The following is a 15,314-nucleotide window of genomic DNA, read 5'->3' on the forward strand; positions in this document are numbered from 1 at the left end:
CATGACAGTGAAAAATGTATAATTGTTTAATTTTGGAAATACAATAATTAGTTCGGTTCCGGACTTATATTTTTAGGCCCATAATGCGGGCCGGGTCGGGCCCGGGCCTAGCCTAAGCCTGTTGTTACGAAGGCAAAGCCTGGCCTAGGCCCGACCCATGATCACCCCTAATTCAAACCCTTGTATGATTTGAAACCGATTAAAACTAAAGTCAACATAAGAATCACTTTTATGAAAGTAGTTTTATGAAAGAACTTTTACAAAAATACTTTTACAAAAGCACTTTATAAAAGTAATTTTATAAAAAATACTTTTACGAAAGCACTTTTATGAAAGTACTTTTACAAAAGTACGAATACTTGAGTGAGAAAATGCAGATGAAGAAGTGTTGCCTGAGGAGTTGGATGTTGTGACAGTAGTCTCTAAGTGAATAATCAGTTTCCCATACCTTTCAAATTCTACCTTCACTACTTCCAATTGCTCCATAGTAGACTTCTCCCCACTTTCCCTATTCCCACCTTTATGTACTGTAGCAACATTTGCATTCTTAGGCTTCCCAATTTGACCATTCTTCTTATAATTGTTATTGTTCTGAAACCTGCACGAAGGAATATTTGGATGTAACTTCCAATAGGTGTCCTTGGTATGTTTCAGCTTCTTGCAATACTCACATATCACCTCTTTATTTTCAGTCGCCTCCTTTGACTTAGTCCAACATGTGCAAAATGTTTTTGGACGTGGTCCCTGTAATTGTACTTGTTGCCTACTGTCTTCATTGCTCACCATAGAGTATGCCTGAAAAAGAGTTACTTCATCTTTATTCAGAATGTTCGGTCTTGTAACATCAATCTCAAGATTGAGTCTTGTGAGAAACTCAAAAACCCAGTTTCTTTCTACCAGCTTGTTGAATGTCTCTACATCCTTGGTACTCTCCTATACAACTGTCTCCATTACATCAATCTTCTACTACAATGATTTCAACATAAAGTAGTAAACAACTACTATTCCAATCTCCTTAGCTAAAGTCATCCAGAGGTAATGCTAACTTATGTGTGGCTGCATAGAGTTGACTAACCACCCAATTACTGTATAGTTTTGCATCCATTTTTCATATGTGGGATTAGCCTCTTCCGTTTTCTTCTAACTGCCTATGAGATACTTCGGTTTATCTCTACTACAAACATAAATCCTTATAGATTATGCCCAAGCCAAGTAATTTGTTCCATCTAATTTAATTGTGGTCACTCTACCCAAAATGGAATTTACTACACCAATCATAGACATTGGAAATCTTCTTCAACTCACTTCCAAATTGCTTCGTTGATCAAATGAAAATAAAAAACAAACTTTAGTCTTTATGGACCTAATTGAGGTTGGTCTAGTGCCTATAGGTGCTCAAATTAGGGTTTCATTATACCTAGCTCCGTGAGAGAACAAGGAGAAGAGTCAATTGCTCATACCAGAGCTTCTTAAACTCTTTTCAACTTCAACCACCCTCTTCTGGACATCAAAAGGAACTCTCCAAGCACTGAAAACCACACCCAAATAGACTTCTTACCTTGTAACCATAAATTCTCTAGTTGACTAGGATTTGGGGAAAAGATAAGCAACCTCACTTTCTTGGCAATCTATAGCTAGACTCAACCTCTCCAAACCCTCTACCAACTAGGCACAAAAGTTCTTTGAATGGTCAGCAACTCATCTCTCCATACACTCTTCTAATCAAAGGGTGTATGGGAAAAAATAAAAGGGTGTATGGGAAAAAATAAAAAAAGTAAAAGAAGGAAGAGAGGAAGAGGTGCTCTGATAACAATATGTGATTTAGATCAATAAATCTGTAAAAATTCTCAACTTTTAGCAAGAAAGAAAGGAAAAAAGAGAAGAAGAAGAAAGAAAATTTTGATCCTCCTCTCCTAGCGCCCTAATCTTTTATTAAGCATGTTTAATCAATACTAATCACAGATCTGCCCTTAAGTGGGCAGCTAGTTCATCATTGAAAAGAAATAAAAGATACTTAACGGGCTCATTAACAAATAAACAATATAAAAGAACAATACTAATAAAAGATAAACCACTAGGGCCCATTCGGCCTAGTCACTCTAAATTTGGAAAGCTCAGATAAATGACTTGTAGTACATGTAGCTTCACAAGTTCTTTACAACCCTTCCCTCCAATCTCTACTACAAGAAAATCGGTCAAAGGCGGCGATTTAGAGCCGGTAGACCGCCGCTAGTGACATCCACCTACATCAGAAGCTAAGGCGGCGGTCCATAAGAATATGTTCGGCAGATTTTACTTAAACCAAATTTAAAACCGGTTTAATAGACTGGTATGGGAAAAACGCGCGCGAGGGCCAAAAATCTTCATTCTCCGTAATAGACAAGAAATCTAGGTTACAAGTATTTGTTGAGAAGGGGAGAGCTACCTTTGTGCGGCTTAAGGGGAAATTTCTGGGTGATATCCAAAACGCGAACCTTGTTCGTTTGAGCAGAGAAGGTAATGTTCTTCTTCTTCTTCTTCTTCTTCTTCTTCACTTATGCATTGATTGATTTGTGTTTTATCCTATGTTGTGACTTCATATCCAAAATTAGCTTTGGAGTGCCACGTTATGTTCGGAATCACTGTGATTGTATTCTATATTACATCTTTAGTTTAATTGTTAGGTATCTTGCATTTAATTAATTAATTAATTTATTTTTCATTTGCTTCTAGATGCTTTAGCATGAATAAGACCTCTCCATCAACTTATCTCTCTAAGCAAGGACAAAGTAGATCAGTTTCAAGAAGCAGGAAGAGCACCGTTGTGAGGGCATCAGCATCTCAGGACTCTACTGAGTCAACTGCTCTGATTGCGCCTCTTCAGTTGGAGTCTCCTGTTGGGTAGTTCCTGGCTTAGATTCTAAGAAGCCACCCTCATCTGGTGCCTGCTGCTGTGGACCAACAGCTCGAACAACTTCAGACTGCTCGCGATAACGAGAAACAAAAGGAGGAGCCTGCTTCTTCAGGGACCGACCTTGTCTTGTACAGGGTAGTGCTTAGTAGAAAATTTTATAGACCGATTAAGAACATGTTGTGTAGGCTTCAAGTGAGAAACTAATTGACTTTTTAATATATTATTAGGAGAATAGCTGGGGTTAAGGCCAATGAGAGGAGAAAGGCTCTAGAAGAGATTTTATATGCATTAATAGTTCAGAAATTCATGGATGCAAATGTTTCTTTGATACCTGCAATACTGTCATCTGATCCTTCTGGCCGAGTAGACACATGGCCAGATTAGGAGAAGAAGCTTGAGCAGCTCCACTCCCCAGAAGCCTATGAGATGATCTAGAATCATCTGGCTCTTATATTGGGGAACAAAGTAGCAGATTCTAGTACCATTGCACAGATAAGCAAGCTTAGGGTTGGGCAGGTCTATGCTGCATCGGTGATGTATGGATATTTCCTCAAGCGGGTTGACTAAAGGTTCCAGCTTGAGAAGACGATGAAGATTCTTCCATATGCATCAGATAAGGAGAGTGACACTGATATGCAAAAGATGCTCAGAGCAACAAAACAATAGAACAGAATATGCAGGTTAGGCCTTCTTTCTTTTTGGTTGTATTAACTTATGTTGTGCCATTAAGAAGAAAAACCGATAGAATTATTCCTTTCTACATAAATAGATGTACTACCTCTTACTGTCAATTTTAAGCTATTGGGGCATCAATTTTCTACAATAAATTGATCAAGGAACACCAGGAATTTTTATCTTCATGTTCCAATAACTGTTTTGTGTGGTCTACTAATATATATGAACTTAAGCATGATAAATTCGTTACTCCTTTTGTCCTTATTCTGAGTTATGGGAAGTCTATGAAGCACAATAAAAGAATATTTTATTGTTCCTCCAAATAGGGTCTTGAGCTGTAAGGCCCAATCTTAGAGGAGTGTAATAGTGCAGCATAGACAACAGGAATTCCAAGATATTTCCCACTTTCTTTGTTTTTTTAGAATTTCTTTATTTTGGCTGGTACTTGCTAATTGTGCAAGCAAAGGCTTTTCCCCAAAAGGCCCAGGCATCACGTGTAAAGAAGCTTGTACTTTCTCATTTCCAAATTTATTAAATATTAAAGCTTTTCTATGAATCCAAGCAAAGGCTTTTCCACCCATGTCAGTGAAGATTCTATGAATCCAGCTAGTAGTAAATTCAGTCTCTCCTCAAATGTTGATTTTTGTTACCAAAGTGTAGTTTAACCATATAGAAAAGACACCTTTTTGAATCTGAAGTATGATTTTTTGTGATGTCTATTTGACATGCGTTTATTAACATGTAGTTGTACACCAATTTCAGACAATACTCATCCACCTCAGCCTGAAAGTGTTGATCCTCTCTTAATTCAGCTCCCATTGCTATTGCATATTTTGGCTTCACTTCTTTTACTCTTAACTCTTTGTAGGACCTTCACTCAAGTCTCAGGAACTAACAGCTATATTTATAGCTATTAGACTATACTGTAGTTTTGTCATGGAGTATGATATACACACAATCCTTGATTCAGCTACACTTGGGACAACCTTGTGGGTTATTTATATGATTCATTTTAAACTAAAATCTAGTTACATGGAGGACAAAGATAATTTTGCCATATATTATGTGGTGAGTTTTCTTCATTGGGTTCCACATTCTGTTTTCATGAAATTGAACCTTGAGATGGTAATGTATCCATGAGCTGGTTTGTTAGTCTTAAAGATATACCTTGTAAGGATGAACAGAAGTACTTTACTTGTTTGCTTGGACCTGCAGTAGCTATCCTGTTGGCTTTGTAGGTTGTACATGCTACTGGTTATCTTTTTGTAGTAATTCTTGATTTTTGTTGGTCCCTCCTCTTAGTCATATTGGAGGCTTAACCTGCAAAATAATCCTAATCAGTACTTAGGACTAAGGGTTATATGCATGTATGAGTATATTGACTTGAAGAAACCTGAGACATCAATGTATCTGCTCTTTATTTAGTATTAGCTTTATGCACAAGTGCTTGCTTATGCTAAAATAACTCAGCTGGTGGCACATGGTTGTGCCATCTATGAACATATATAATTTGATACACACTGACATAAAAAAACCTAAAATATCAACCTGCCCATGGTTTAACTTTATTTATAATGGATGTGAAATTTTTGTTACTGCAGCTATGCCACAATATGAAAAGATGTACTTGTAATAATTTAATATTCATGAAATTTCTGTAACCGGTACACAATAATAGTTGATAGCAAGATGGGTGTATATCACACATAGGGTATATATCTTCTACCTGGGTCATTTAGTAAATAGAAAATTACTTCAAATCTTCCATTTTACAATACTGGTCTCTTCTGTGTTCCTCTCCTTGCCCTCTTTTCAAGAGGCAACCTTGAGCTTACCACATGGCTAGAATAATTTCTTTTGGGGCCTTTTTCAAATTAAAGTGGAAAAATTTCAGATGGCTTGTGTAACTTGGGGAAATTTTCAATACAAGGAGGGTTATAAGGTTGATGTTGATTAGGTTGGTTAGAATGTGTTATGGACGCCTTCCTCGAGAAGACGTACCATCGCCGCCGGCAGCAACAAGCCCCGGGCCCATCGCCAGGAGCAGCAAGGATTCAGTGATGCTCATCCTACCCAGTTCGGCAACAACAGCTTTATCTAGATTAGATTAGCTCATTTTGCTTGTTCTTATCTTTTTGTTTTTATCTCTTATCTTATCTTGTTAATAGCTTATCAGATTAGGATTAGCTTAGCTTATCTTATCTTGTTAGTAGCTTATCAGATTAGGATTAGCTTATCTTATCCTTAGCAAGATAGAACTGGAAGTCTCCCTATTCAGCAAGGAGACTCCCTTTGATTAAGACTCTTGTAATTTCCTATTTAAGGAGACCCCATTATTGAATGAGATATCAAATTATTCAGTCAAGAGTGAGTTAGGAGAGTTGGTGATCTCTTGGACAAATCACCGAAGGCGCCAAGATAGGTTCATCACGAGCAGGAAGGAACAAGGGAAAACAAGAGGTTTTCCCAGTGGACCGACCCGTGACGAGATCCTATTCCCGGGCCCTCAACAACTTGGTATCAGAGCAAGGCGTCATGGGAGATCTGGAGTAGCTACCTTCCAGGGTCCACGACCTCGAGCACCAACTCGTGGAGACCAGCTCCGAAGTTTGTGAGATCAAAGGTGAAGTGCGAGAACTGCGATGACTAATGGAGATGTTTCTTTCTAGCAGGGAAAGGAACTCTGATGGAGGGACAGCAGCTAACGACCGCCGGCCAGATTTGTCGGAGTCTTCCGGCGAACAGCAGTCCGTCGGCCATGGAGCAGCCATCATCCCCAAGTACAGCAGGCTGGAGTTCCCATCGTACAACGGCAACGGAGACCCCCTAGGCTGGCTGTATCGCTGTGAGCAGTTCTTCCGGAATCAACGGACAAATGACCAGGACAAGGTAAGCCTAGCCGCCTTTCATTTAACAGAAGAAGCACAACTTTGGTTTTATCGGTTAGAGCAAGAAGAGCCCGGGCTCAGTTGGCCCCAGTTTAAATCCTATTGCCTTCTTCGGTTCGGACCCCCATTGACCAGCAACCCACTGGGCGAGCTAATTAACCTTAAACAGACCGAAACAGTTGCTGAATACCAGCGACAGTTCCAAACCCTCCTCGCGAGGGCATCCTCCGTGCGACCAGACCAGCAAGTGGATATGTTCATAGCAGGGTTAGCAGAACCCCTGCGAATGGATGTCGAGATGCAGAATCCCTCAAATTTGGTCACAGCCATGAACTTAGCCCGCGCATTTGAGCGCAAGCTGCAGCTCAGCTGCGGAATTTTTAATGTGGGTCGTCCACCGAACTCGTGGGTGCCCCCAAGACTAGCAGCAACGACCCCCTCTTCTGCTACCAACCGGGAAATGAAGCCTCCCACGACCACCACCTCTAGAGCAGTGACAAGTACAGGCAGTAACATGGTCATTCCTCCCATCAAGCGCTTGACCAGGGCAGAAATGGCAGAGCGCCGAGCGAGAGGTCAATGTTTCAACTGTGATGACCTCTACTCGGCAGGACATAGATGCAAGAGGCTTTTTTGCCTTCTCATAGATGAGCAAGAGGAGGAGGAAGGGGAACCCGTCACATTCGAACCAGAGATCTCTCTCCATGCGATCACCGGTATTAAAACCTCTCAAACCATGCAGTTACAGGCACAGATCGCAGGTCAGCCGGTGCGCATTCTCGTCGATTCAGGGAGCACACACAACTTCATAAGTGAACATGCAGCCCTGCAGTTAAAACTACCAATGGAACTCCGGCCGCGACTACAGGTAGCCGTCGCAAATGGTGAAAAAGTTCACAGTCCAGGGATTTGTAAGGACGTCCCAGTACAGGTCAATTATGAACTAATTCTTGTTGATTTATTTGTACTCTCATTGGATAGGTTTGATATTGTTCTCGGGGTCAAATGGTTAATTACCCTAGGCCCGATTTTGTGGGACTTCAGCGCACTCACCATAACCTTCCACCTGAATGGCAAGCAAGTTTCATGGCACGGTTGCAGGGTTAAAGAAAAGACACCGCAGGTTCATGCACTCCAGACAGAACCAGCAGCCATGGAAAAACTTCTCGCCGAGTTTTCAGATCTGTTCCAGGAACCGAAGGGCCTTCCCCCTTCCCAAGCTTGCGACCATCGTATTCCTTTGGTGGCGGGTTCAGCACCAGTCGTTGTCAAGCTTTATCGCTACCCTCACTTATAGAAGGATGAGATAGAAAAACAATGTACAACGATGCTGAACCAAGGGATCATACGCAAAAGTCACTCCCCCTTCTCTTCCGGTTCTGTTGGTGGCGAAGCAGGATGGAACGTGGAGGTTCTGTGTTGACTATAGAGAACTCAATGACCGGACGATCAAAGATAAGTTCCCTATTCCCGTTGTGGACGAACTGCTGGACGAGTTGCATGGTGCCCAGTGTTTCTCTAAGTTGGACCTCAGGTCCGGATATTTCCAAGTTCGCATGGCTCCCGGTGATGTGAAGAAGACTGCTTTTCGCACCCACCATAGCCACTTCAAATTTTTAGTCATGCCATTCGGACTCTCCAATGCACCATCTACATTTCAGGCACTAATGAACGAGGTATTCCAGCCCCATCTGCGCAAATTTGTTTTAGTTTTCTTTGATGATATCCTCATTTACAGCAAATCATGGGTAGAGCATGTCCACCATCTGAAGACCATTTTCGTACTCCTACGCCAACACAGCTTATTCCAGAGACGGTCCAAGTGCTCCTTCAGGGAACGACAGGTTCTTTACCTCGGCCACATCATCCATGGGTAGGGTGTAACAGTTGATAGTTCCAAGATTCAGGCTATAACAGAATGGCCCAAACCTCAATCCACCAAGGCCTTACGCGGGTTCCTCGGTTTAATGGGTTATTACCGCAAATTTGTACAGAACTATGGAGCGTTGGCACCCGATCGCTTTCTTCATCCGCAGATTGGCCGACCGGCATTTGAAGCTTCCAGCCTATGAGCGCGAACTAATCGGCCTTGCCCGAGCCATCCAGCACTGGAGGCTGTATTTGTGGGGGTGGTCGTTCATCGTCAAAACTGATCATTACAACCTCAAATACCTGTTAGAGTAGCGTCTCACCACTTCCCCTCAGCAGCATTGGGTTCGCAAACTGCTCGGGTTTGACTTCCGGGTGGAATATAAGGCGGGATTCTCTAATCGCGCAGCTGATGCCTTGTCTAGGCGAGAAGAATTGCCAGAGACTAGCTGAATTCATGATGTCTTCCACATCTCCTTGCTGAAACCATTTACGGGTGTTCCTCCATACCAAGTTCCCTCCCTGCCACCCTTGAAAGATGGCAAACTGGTCCCCTATCCTAAAATTGTCACCCGCTCTCGTTTCAATCGTGGAATCCTTGAAGTCTTGGTGGAATGGTGTGATCTACCACCAACAGAAGCCACATGGATCCCATTGGCAAAGTTCCAAGCCACATATCCATCTTTCGAGCTTGAGGACAAGCTCGTAGTCTAGGAGGGGAGTAATGTTATGGACGCCTTCCTCGGGAAGACGTACCATCGCCGCCGGCAGCAACAGGCCCCGGGTCCACCGCCAGCAGCAGCAAGGATTCAGTGGTGCTCATCCTACCCAGTTCGGCAACAACAACCTTATCTAGATTAGATTAGCTCATTTTGCTTGTTCTTATCTTATTGTTCTTATCTCTTATCTTATCTTGTTAATAGCTTATCAGATTAGGATTAGCTTAGCTTATCTTATCTTGTTAGTAGCTTATCAGATTAGGATTAGCTTATCTTATCCTTAGCAAGATAGAACTGGAAGTCTCCCTATTCAGCAAGGAGACTCCCTTTGATTAGGACTCTTGTAATCTCCTATTTAAGGAGACACCATTATTGAATGAGATATCAAATTATTCAGTCAAGAGTGAGTTAGGAGAGTTGGTGATCTCTTGGACAAATCACCGAAGGCGCCAAGATTGGTTCATCACGAGCAGGAAGGAACAAGGGAAAACAGGAGGTTTTCCCCGTGGACCGACCCGTGACGAGATCCTATTCCCGGGCCCTCAACAGAATGCAACTAGCCTAGAGGGTCCATTACCCAATGAATGGTTTAAATTGGCCATAGGATTCTTCCATGTGACAGAAATGGGTGGGAATTTCTCCACTTGCCTAATTAGGGACCTTTCTTCATACACACATAGTTGTGGATATGCATATGATCTGTAATGTGATTAACCAAGTTTTGCCTAAACATATTGGTTGACTTGGCCAAATTTTAGAAAAAGATGGAATATATCTGTTGTTATTGTGTTTAGCCATTTTTATTAGGGATGTTGGCACTTGTGAGGAAAAATGGTTGTCTTCAAAACACAAAATAATAGAATTCAATTGTATAAGCATTACTTCTGTAATAAATACATCTCATCATCATCATTGTTGTTGTTTTGATCTTAATGTTGTTTCTATGGATTTATTGTTTCTCATTATTAACATTTTTTTCCAACGTGAATGTAGGTGGTATCTTGTTCTCTATTAGATCTACTTGTTCATCCATCAACAACACATCATCATTTTAACAGGATTGCTTGGGCCTTTTGTGTATATATGGAAGCTGTTTCAGTATTACCACAGCTGCATGTCATGCAGAACACGAAGGTAATACATGAAGGCAGAAAGATAAATCATTGATTTCTTAAGTTCGATGAATTATTATTTTTCTTCATACTTAACTCTGAAACTTGATATTTCTTTGACTCTGCAGATTGTTGAACCATTAACAGCTCATTATGTATTTGCATTGGAAATTGCAAGGTTCTTGAGTTGCGCTCATTGGGTTCTCCAGGTAAGATAACACAAGAAAGAATATCAGACGTTTCTCTTGGGTGCTCAAAGGTCTAATGGTCCAATAAAATTTGATTCTTTTCTTTCTTTCTTTCTTTTTGTTTGAAGTGTCTCCTCAATCAGAAATATTCTCTCGAGTGTACAATCTTCATCATCCAATTCGGCGAGCATATTAGCTGAAACTTGATATGTGTTTTGGGCTGTGGGATCAATCATAATGCTCCACGCCAGCCAAAGTTCAGGGCCATGTGCACTTTATGGCTAGTGTGGGGTATTATGAATGGTACCACACACGGAAATATAGCTATTAAGTTCAGCTAATCTGTTCTCTCCAAACTCCAATCCATTGATTTTAAATAGCCCCTGATATTGTACACCTACCCGCCGCCGTTTTCCTTTAATCCATCCACCCTTTAACATTGTCTGCTGTGCTCAGCTTCCATGCATGTGTGGGATCTTGATTTATGTTGTCTGATGTACACCTACCCGCCCACAGTATCCTTTGCCCCATGTGTATACCTGCAAACACCAATTTATTCTGTGATCATGATAGTTACAACCAAGTTATAAATATATCATGATACTATAAATTCAATAAAAGTATTTAGTTTCCTTTAAGTAAAGAGACCAACATATCCACTGGAATCAAGTGCCACCACATGCTCATCTCCTGCTGAGACACGGATCACATGAATTCTCTTCCTCTTGAATGATTGGATTACACGTGATTGGAGCTCATTATGTTGTTCTCCACGGCCAAGGCAGAAATTGGAGCCAGACCCATAGGAGTGTACTGTTCCATCACCGGTTATAGCTAAGGAGTAGCTTGGTCCAGCAGCAACTTGAACTACAGAACCTACACGCTCAAGCTGTTCAACAATTTTAGGTGTTAACCTGTCTAGAGAGTCACTGTGGCAACAAGCTATTCCACATCCACTGAGGCAACAAGGCATATAGCTCATAAGTTTTCAAATATGGAATCAGATTTTGTTGGATGTCACAACTCTGTAGTTTCTATTAAATGGCTTAATACATTCTCTTTTAGTTAATAAGTTATCAATTAAGGAGGTTGTGAGTTCCTTGATGGATAAAGCTGAAGTTGGGTTGAGTAGGACAAATTCAAATATTTTATTCATCAAAATACAAAATAATAAATAATTTGGTTCAACCACTTCAATCTTTACTCCATTTTAATTTGGGTAAATTGCTGAAACCTCCCTTGAAGTTTTTGGTTATTGCTAAAACCTCCTTTGGAGTTTGGTAATTGCAATCACTTCCCCTAAACTTTTTGACATAATTGTAAGTAGACCCCCTTTGGTCCTTTGGATCTTCAACCCGTTCATTTGTCAAATGACACAGCAACTTCTGTTGTGTCTAACTTCATAGATGACAAGGTTTGATATCATCACCAGACTCTTGGCTTATAAAGAAGAAAGAAAATTTTGGTGCCACCATGCATGCTCATCAGGAGCTTCTAACATGCAGATTTCACAGTCGGCTGCATACCAGGTAAAATTTTAACCAATCTGATATGGGTTGTTAATTGCGAGGAACCCAATATCAAAAAATACAGCCATGAGTACTATGGGATTCAAGTTTCTCTTTTCCTAACTTTGGTGTGAGACCAAGCATAGATAACTACACTTAACCCAACGTCAGTCCTTGATCTGGATGAACCATTTAATGTGTTTTATCAAAGGAAAAGGCATCCTAAAACTGGGTTTAAGTAGATTATTCTTTTCAGCTTCTGAGTCATAAAAAGAGTTTTTTTTTCTTGTTCATGGGAGTGGAGGTTTGGAATCGGAATTGGAGTGGCCCATTCTGGTTCCAACCATTTGGTTTGGCAGTATTGGAATCCCATTCCTATTCCTGGTAGAATGGCATTCCCCCATTTGAGGGAATGGCTATTCCCTCCCCCCTTGTAATGGTGTTTGTATTGTTGATATTGTTTGTTGGTTCTTTTTTCACTATCTTAATCCTTCCTATGTTTTGTAGCATTTCTTGGATGCTGAATCCATCAGTACGTTAATAAGCAACATATATCAGTTAATCATTTTCTTTTGTTTGTCAATAGTATTTGTCTTTGCTTTTTATTATTTGTTTGTCTGCTTGCAGCCATAGATGGATACCATTGCTATATAACAATACCAGGGCTTGGATGTCTGCTGAGTAGAGCTTGGATAATTTATGCAGTGTTGTATTTAAAGCTGAGCAGAGCTTGGATGTCTGCTACAATCAATCAAGAAAATAAAGCACAAAGATTATTAGATATCTTAAATTATGATAGAAGTGGAAAGAAAGGAAGATGTGTTATATTATTTGACAAATTGAATTTCTTGAAGCCTTTGTATTTTTTATGCCAATTGGATATTGTATTTGAATAATTGTTTTGGAAATAATAATAATTAGTTTTTTTAATTTAATACATTAATTTTGTTTTAAATACCATTTTTATTTAAGTTTTTTTTTTATGTATCAATTGTCATGAGATTTTCACTAAGCAGGTATTAAAGTGATGAATTAGTATAAGTGCTAGTGCAAAAAAAAAAGTTGTCGGAATAAACGGGATATAGAAGTATAAAAAAATTTAAGCCAGCGGTCCGGCTTTGCCATAAATAATGTCATAAATATGTAAGCCGGCGGTTTGAACCGCCTCCTAAAGATGGTAGGGATGTTTAGAAAAGCTAAGGTGGCGGTCTTTTAGGACCTAAGCTGGTGGTCAAAACCGCCGCCTTATTAACACTAACCCGGCGGCTCCAATAGACCACCACTTTAGAGCAATTTGAACTGCCTTTGGCCAGCCATCATAGGCGGTGGTCATTTTAACCTAAGTCGGCGGTCCTGGTCTAAGGCGGCAGCTTCTTTGGGGGCAGACACAAGACCGCTGCCTTAGACCTAAGTCGACGTTTTTTCTTGTAGTGCTCAATTCCTAGAGGGTGGTAGAAGCTAACACCATAGGTTGTGAGGTAAATTTTGGTAGTGCTCTTTCTGCCTTGAAGGGGAAGGAGTAGGTGTGATAATTAGAGACCATAGTTGCATATTCTATTATGGTTGTGCTCTTCAAGTCTAATTGGGCACCCCTAAAGAAGTTAAGGTTATAGTAGCACTTACAGGTCTCATCTTGGCTTTTGAAGTTGGTGCTTATTCCATTTATTCTTGAAGGTGATTATGATACAACTATGTTATGTCTATAAGAGGTCAATACAAATCATCCTTGGCAGATCAGATCTACAATTCCCTCATTGCTTAGTTCGATGGGTCTCTAAAGTGGGTAACCAGGTAACCCACAAGTTGGATAAACAAGCTTTTGTTCTATCTCATATGTTTACATGGTCATATACCCCTTCTTTCTTGTTTAAGACTGTAATTCTAAGTAGATTAATGAATGACTTGTATCAAGGTACACTGCCTTGAACTTGATTTAAAAGATTTTGCAATTTCTAGTATCACCTGATTCCAAAAATTAATACTCCCTGCTTCTTGGTGTTCCATATATTGCCTATTCCAAAAATTGGTACTCCCTAGTGAACATCAATCTTAAAAAATCTATGTACTCCCTAATTTATAGTATTTTACATATCACCTATGCCAAAAATCAATATGACACATATTAACACTTTAAATCTTATATAAGCTTTAATGAGTTGGAACCTATCCATGCCAATTCCAATTATCACTTGCCAAATCCTATGCTTCACATACATCTTCCAACCCTTTAACCCTGCCAATTTATTAATTTTATTGATGTGGCAATTGTTTTTATTTTCAAAAACAATATCAATTATGTTGTCAAACACCCCCTTAGAGAGAGGAAGTACTTAGAATCTAATTCACTTAATTCAAAATGATGGTAAAGAGGAATATCATGAGAATGAAAAGGCATACTTAAAGCAAGAGACTCAATTCAAAAAAGGATAAGATGGAATGTGGGAAATGGAGAAGACAAATATTCTTTTGAACTGATTGTTGTGTAATGGATAGACGTCTACTCCTATGCATACAACAAAGAGAAAGGATATTGTCAGCACAAGATATTATAAGCAAACTAATGATAAACCCAATATCTAGAAAAAGGACAAAATGTGGTGGAGAGCAAGTATCAAGGGAAATTAACTAATGGTTACATTAACAACATACAAACAAAAATTTTGGTTGATTAAAAATATAAAACAAATGTGGAAATAAAGTATTACCCTAAGAAAAAATTATTCTTATAGTAAATAATGAAAGTCAAGAGCCAATTGCCAAAGCTCCATTTGAGAGGAAAAGGTATGAATATAGTGTCATCTTGTAAAAAATGTGAAGAATAAACAGAAAAAATACATCACATATTTGTAAAATCTACATTTTTAAATATAAGTTTGGTTGTTGACAAACCCAAAGTGCATGGGCCCAAATGAAAAGGACAAATCTTTATTGACTTGATGGGTTAGAGAAAAAAAAAAGTAGCATTCCTTTTATGGACCATTTGACAGAACAAAAGTTAATGTAGTATTCATGGATCATTCTCCCAAGTCCCAAACTCAGCCATGGTATTAATGATTGCAAAAAATGGAAAAAGATTCAATGACAGTTGCAAGCTTGGGCGCAATGAAAAACACAACTGATAAGAAGGTGAAGTGATTAAATAGAATTCAAGAAAAAGGGGGAAGGGGGAAGAATAGGAGAGGTGGGAGAAGAATGAGAGGAGAAGAGAGCACCTCTCACTTTCATTTTATTTATTTATTTTGGGTGTATACGGGTGCAGTTTATTTTAAAATTATGCCTATTATTTTCTAACATAAGCCCAATTTACCAATTCACAAACTATGTTATTTATATTGCAAAAAAAAAAAAATAAAAAGAAAAAAAAAGAGAAAAATCTTACCAAGAAGCTTGGCTATACCTATATCCAAGTCAACCCCCTCAAACCGGATGTTAAGCTTTTAACACACCCATTATTACACACAC

The 15,314-nt window shown here is 39.6% G+C and overlaps 1 protein-coding gene across 7 annotated transcripts; it reads left to right on the top strand.

Annotated features, from left to right (window-relative positions):
- The first annotated feature begins 2,110 nt into the window (after positions 1-2,110).
- Positions 2,111-12,784, top strand: LOC104607706 (uncharacterized). 7 transcript variants are annotated; one of them, XR_016081948.1, is made up of 6 exons: positions 3,588-7,324; positions 7,438-9,672; positions 10,038-10,178; positions 10,285-10,365; positions 12,360-12,384; positions 12,480-12,784. XR_016081948.1 is itself a non-coding variant. In XM_088896994.1 (6 exons), exons 3-6 carry the CDS (start codon positions 10,128-10,130, stop codon positions 12,746-12,748), a joined length of 426 nt encoding a protein of 141 aa, XP_088753120.1. In that variant the 5' UTR covers positions 3,593-7,324; positions 7,438-9,672; positions 10,038-10,127; the 3' UTR covers positions 12,749-12,784. The 7 variants fall into 7 exon arrangements, 2 of the variants coding, with proteins under 2 accessions (XP_088753119.1, XP_088753120.1); XM_088896994.1 differs by having other exon boundaries at positions 3,593-7,324; XM_088896993.1 differs by lacking the exons at positions 3,588-7,324; positions 7,438-9,672 and adding an exon at positions 2,126-2,496.
- The last annotated feature ends 2,530 nt before the right edge of the window (positions 12,785-15,314 follow it).

The sequence above is a fragment of the Nelumbo nucifera genome, chromosome 2 (genome assembly GCF_055504915.1).
Source record: "Nelumbo nucifera cultivar China Antique chromosome 2, China Antique-T2T, whole genome shotgun sequence".
NCBI classification, from domain to species: Eukaryota; Viridiplantae; Streptophyta; class Magnoliopsida; order Proteales; family Nelumbonaceae; genus Nelumbo; species Nelumbo nucifera.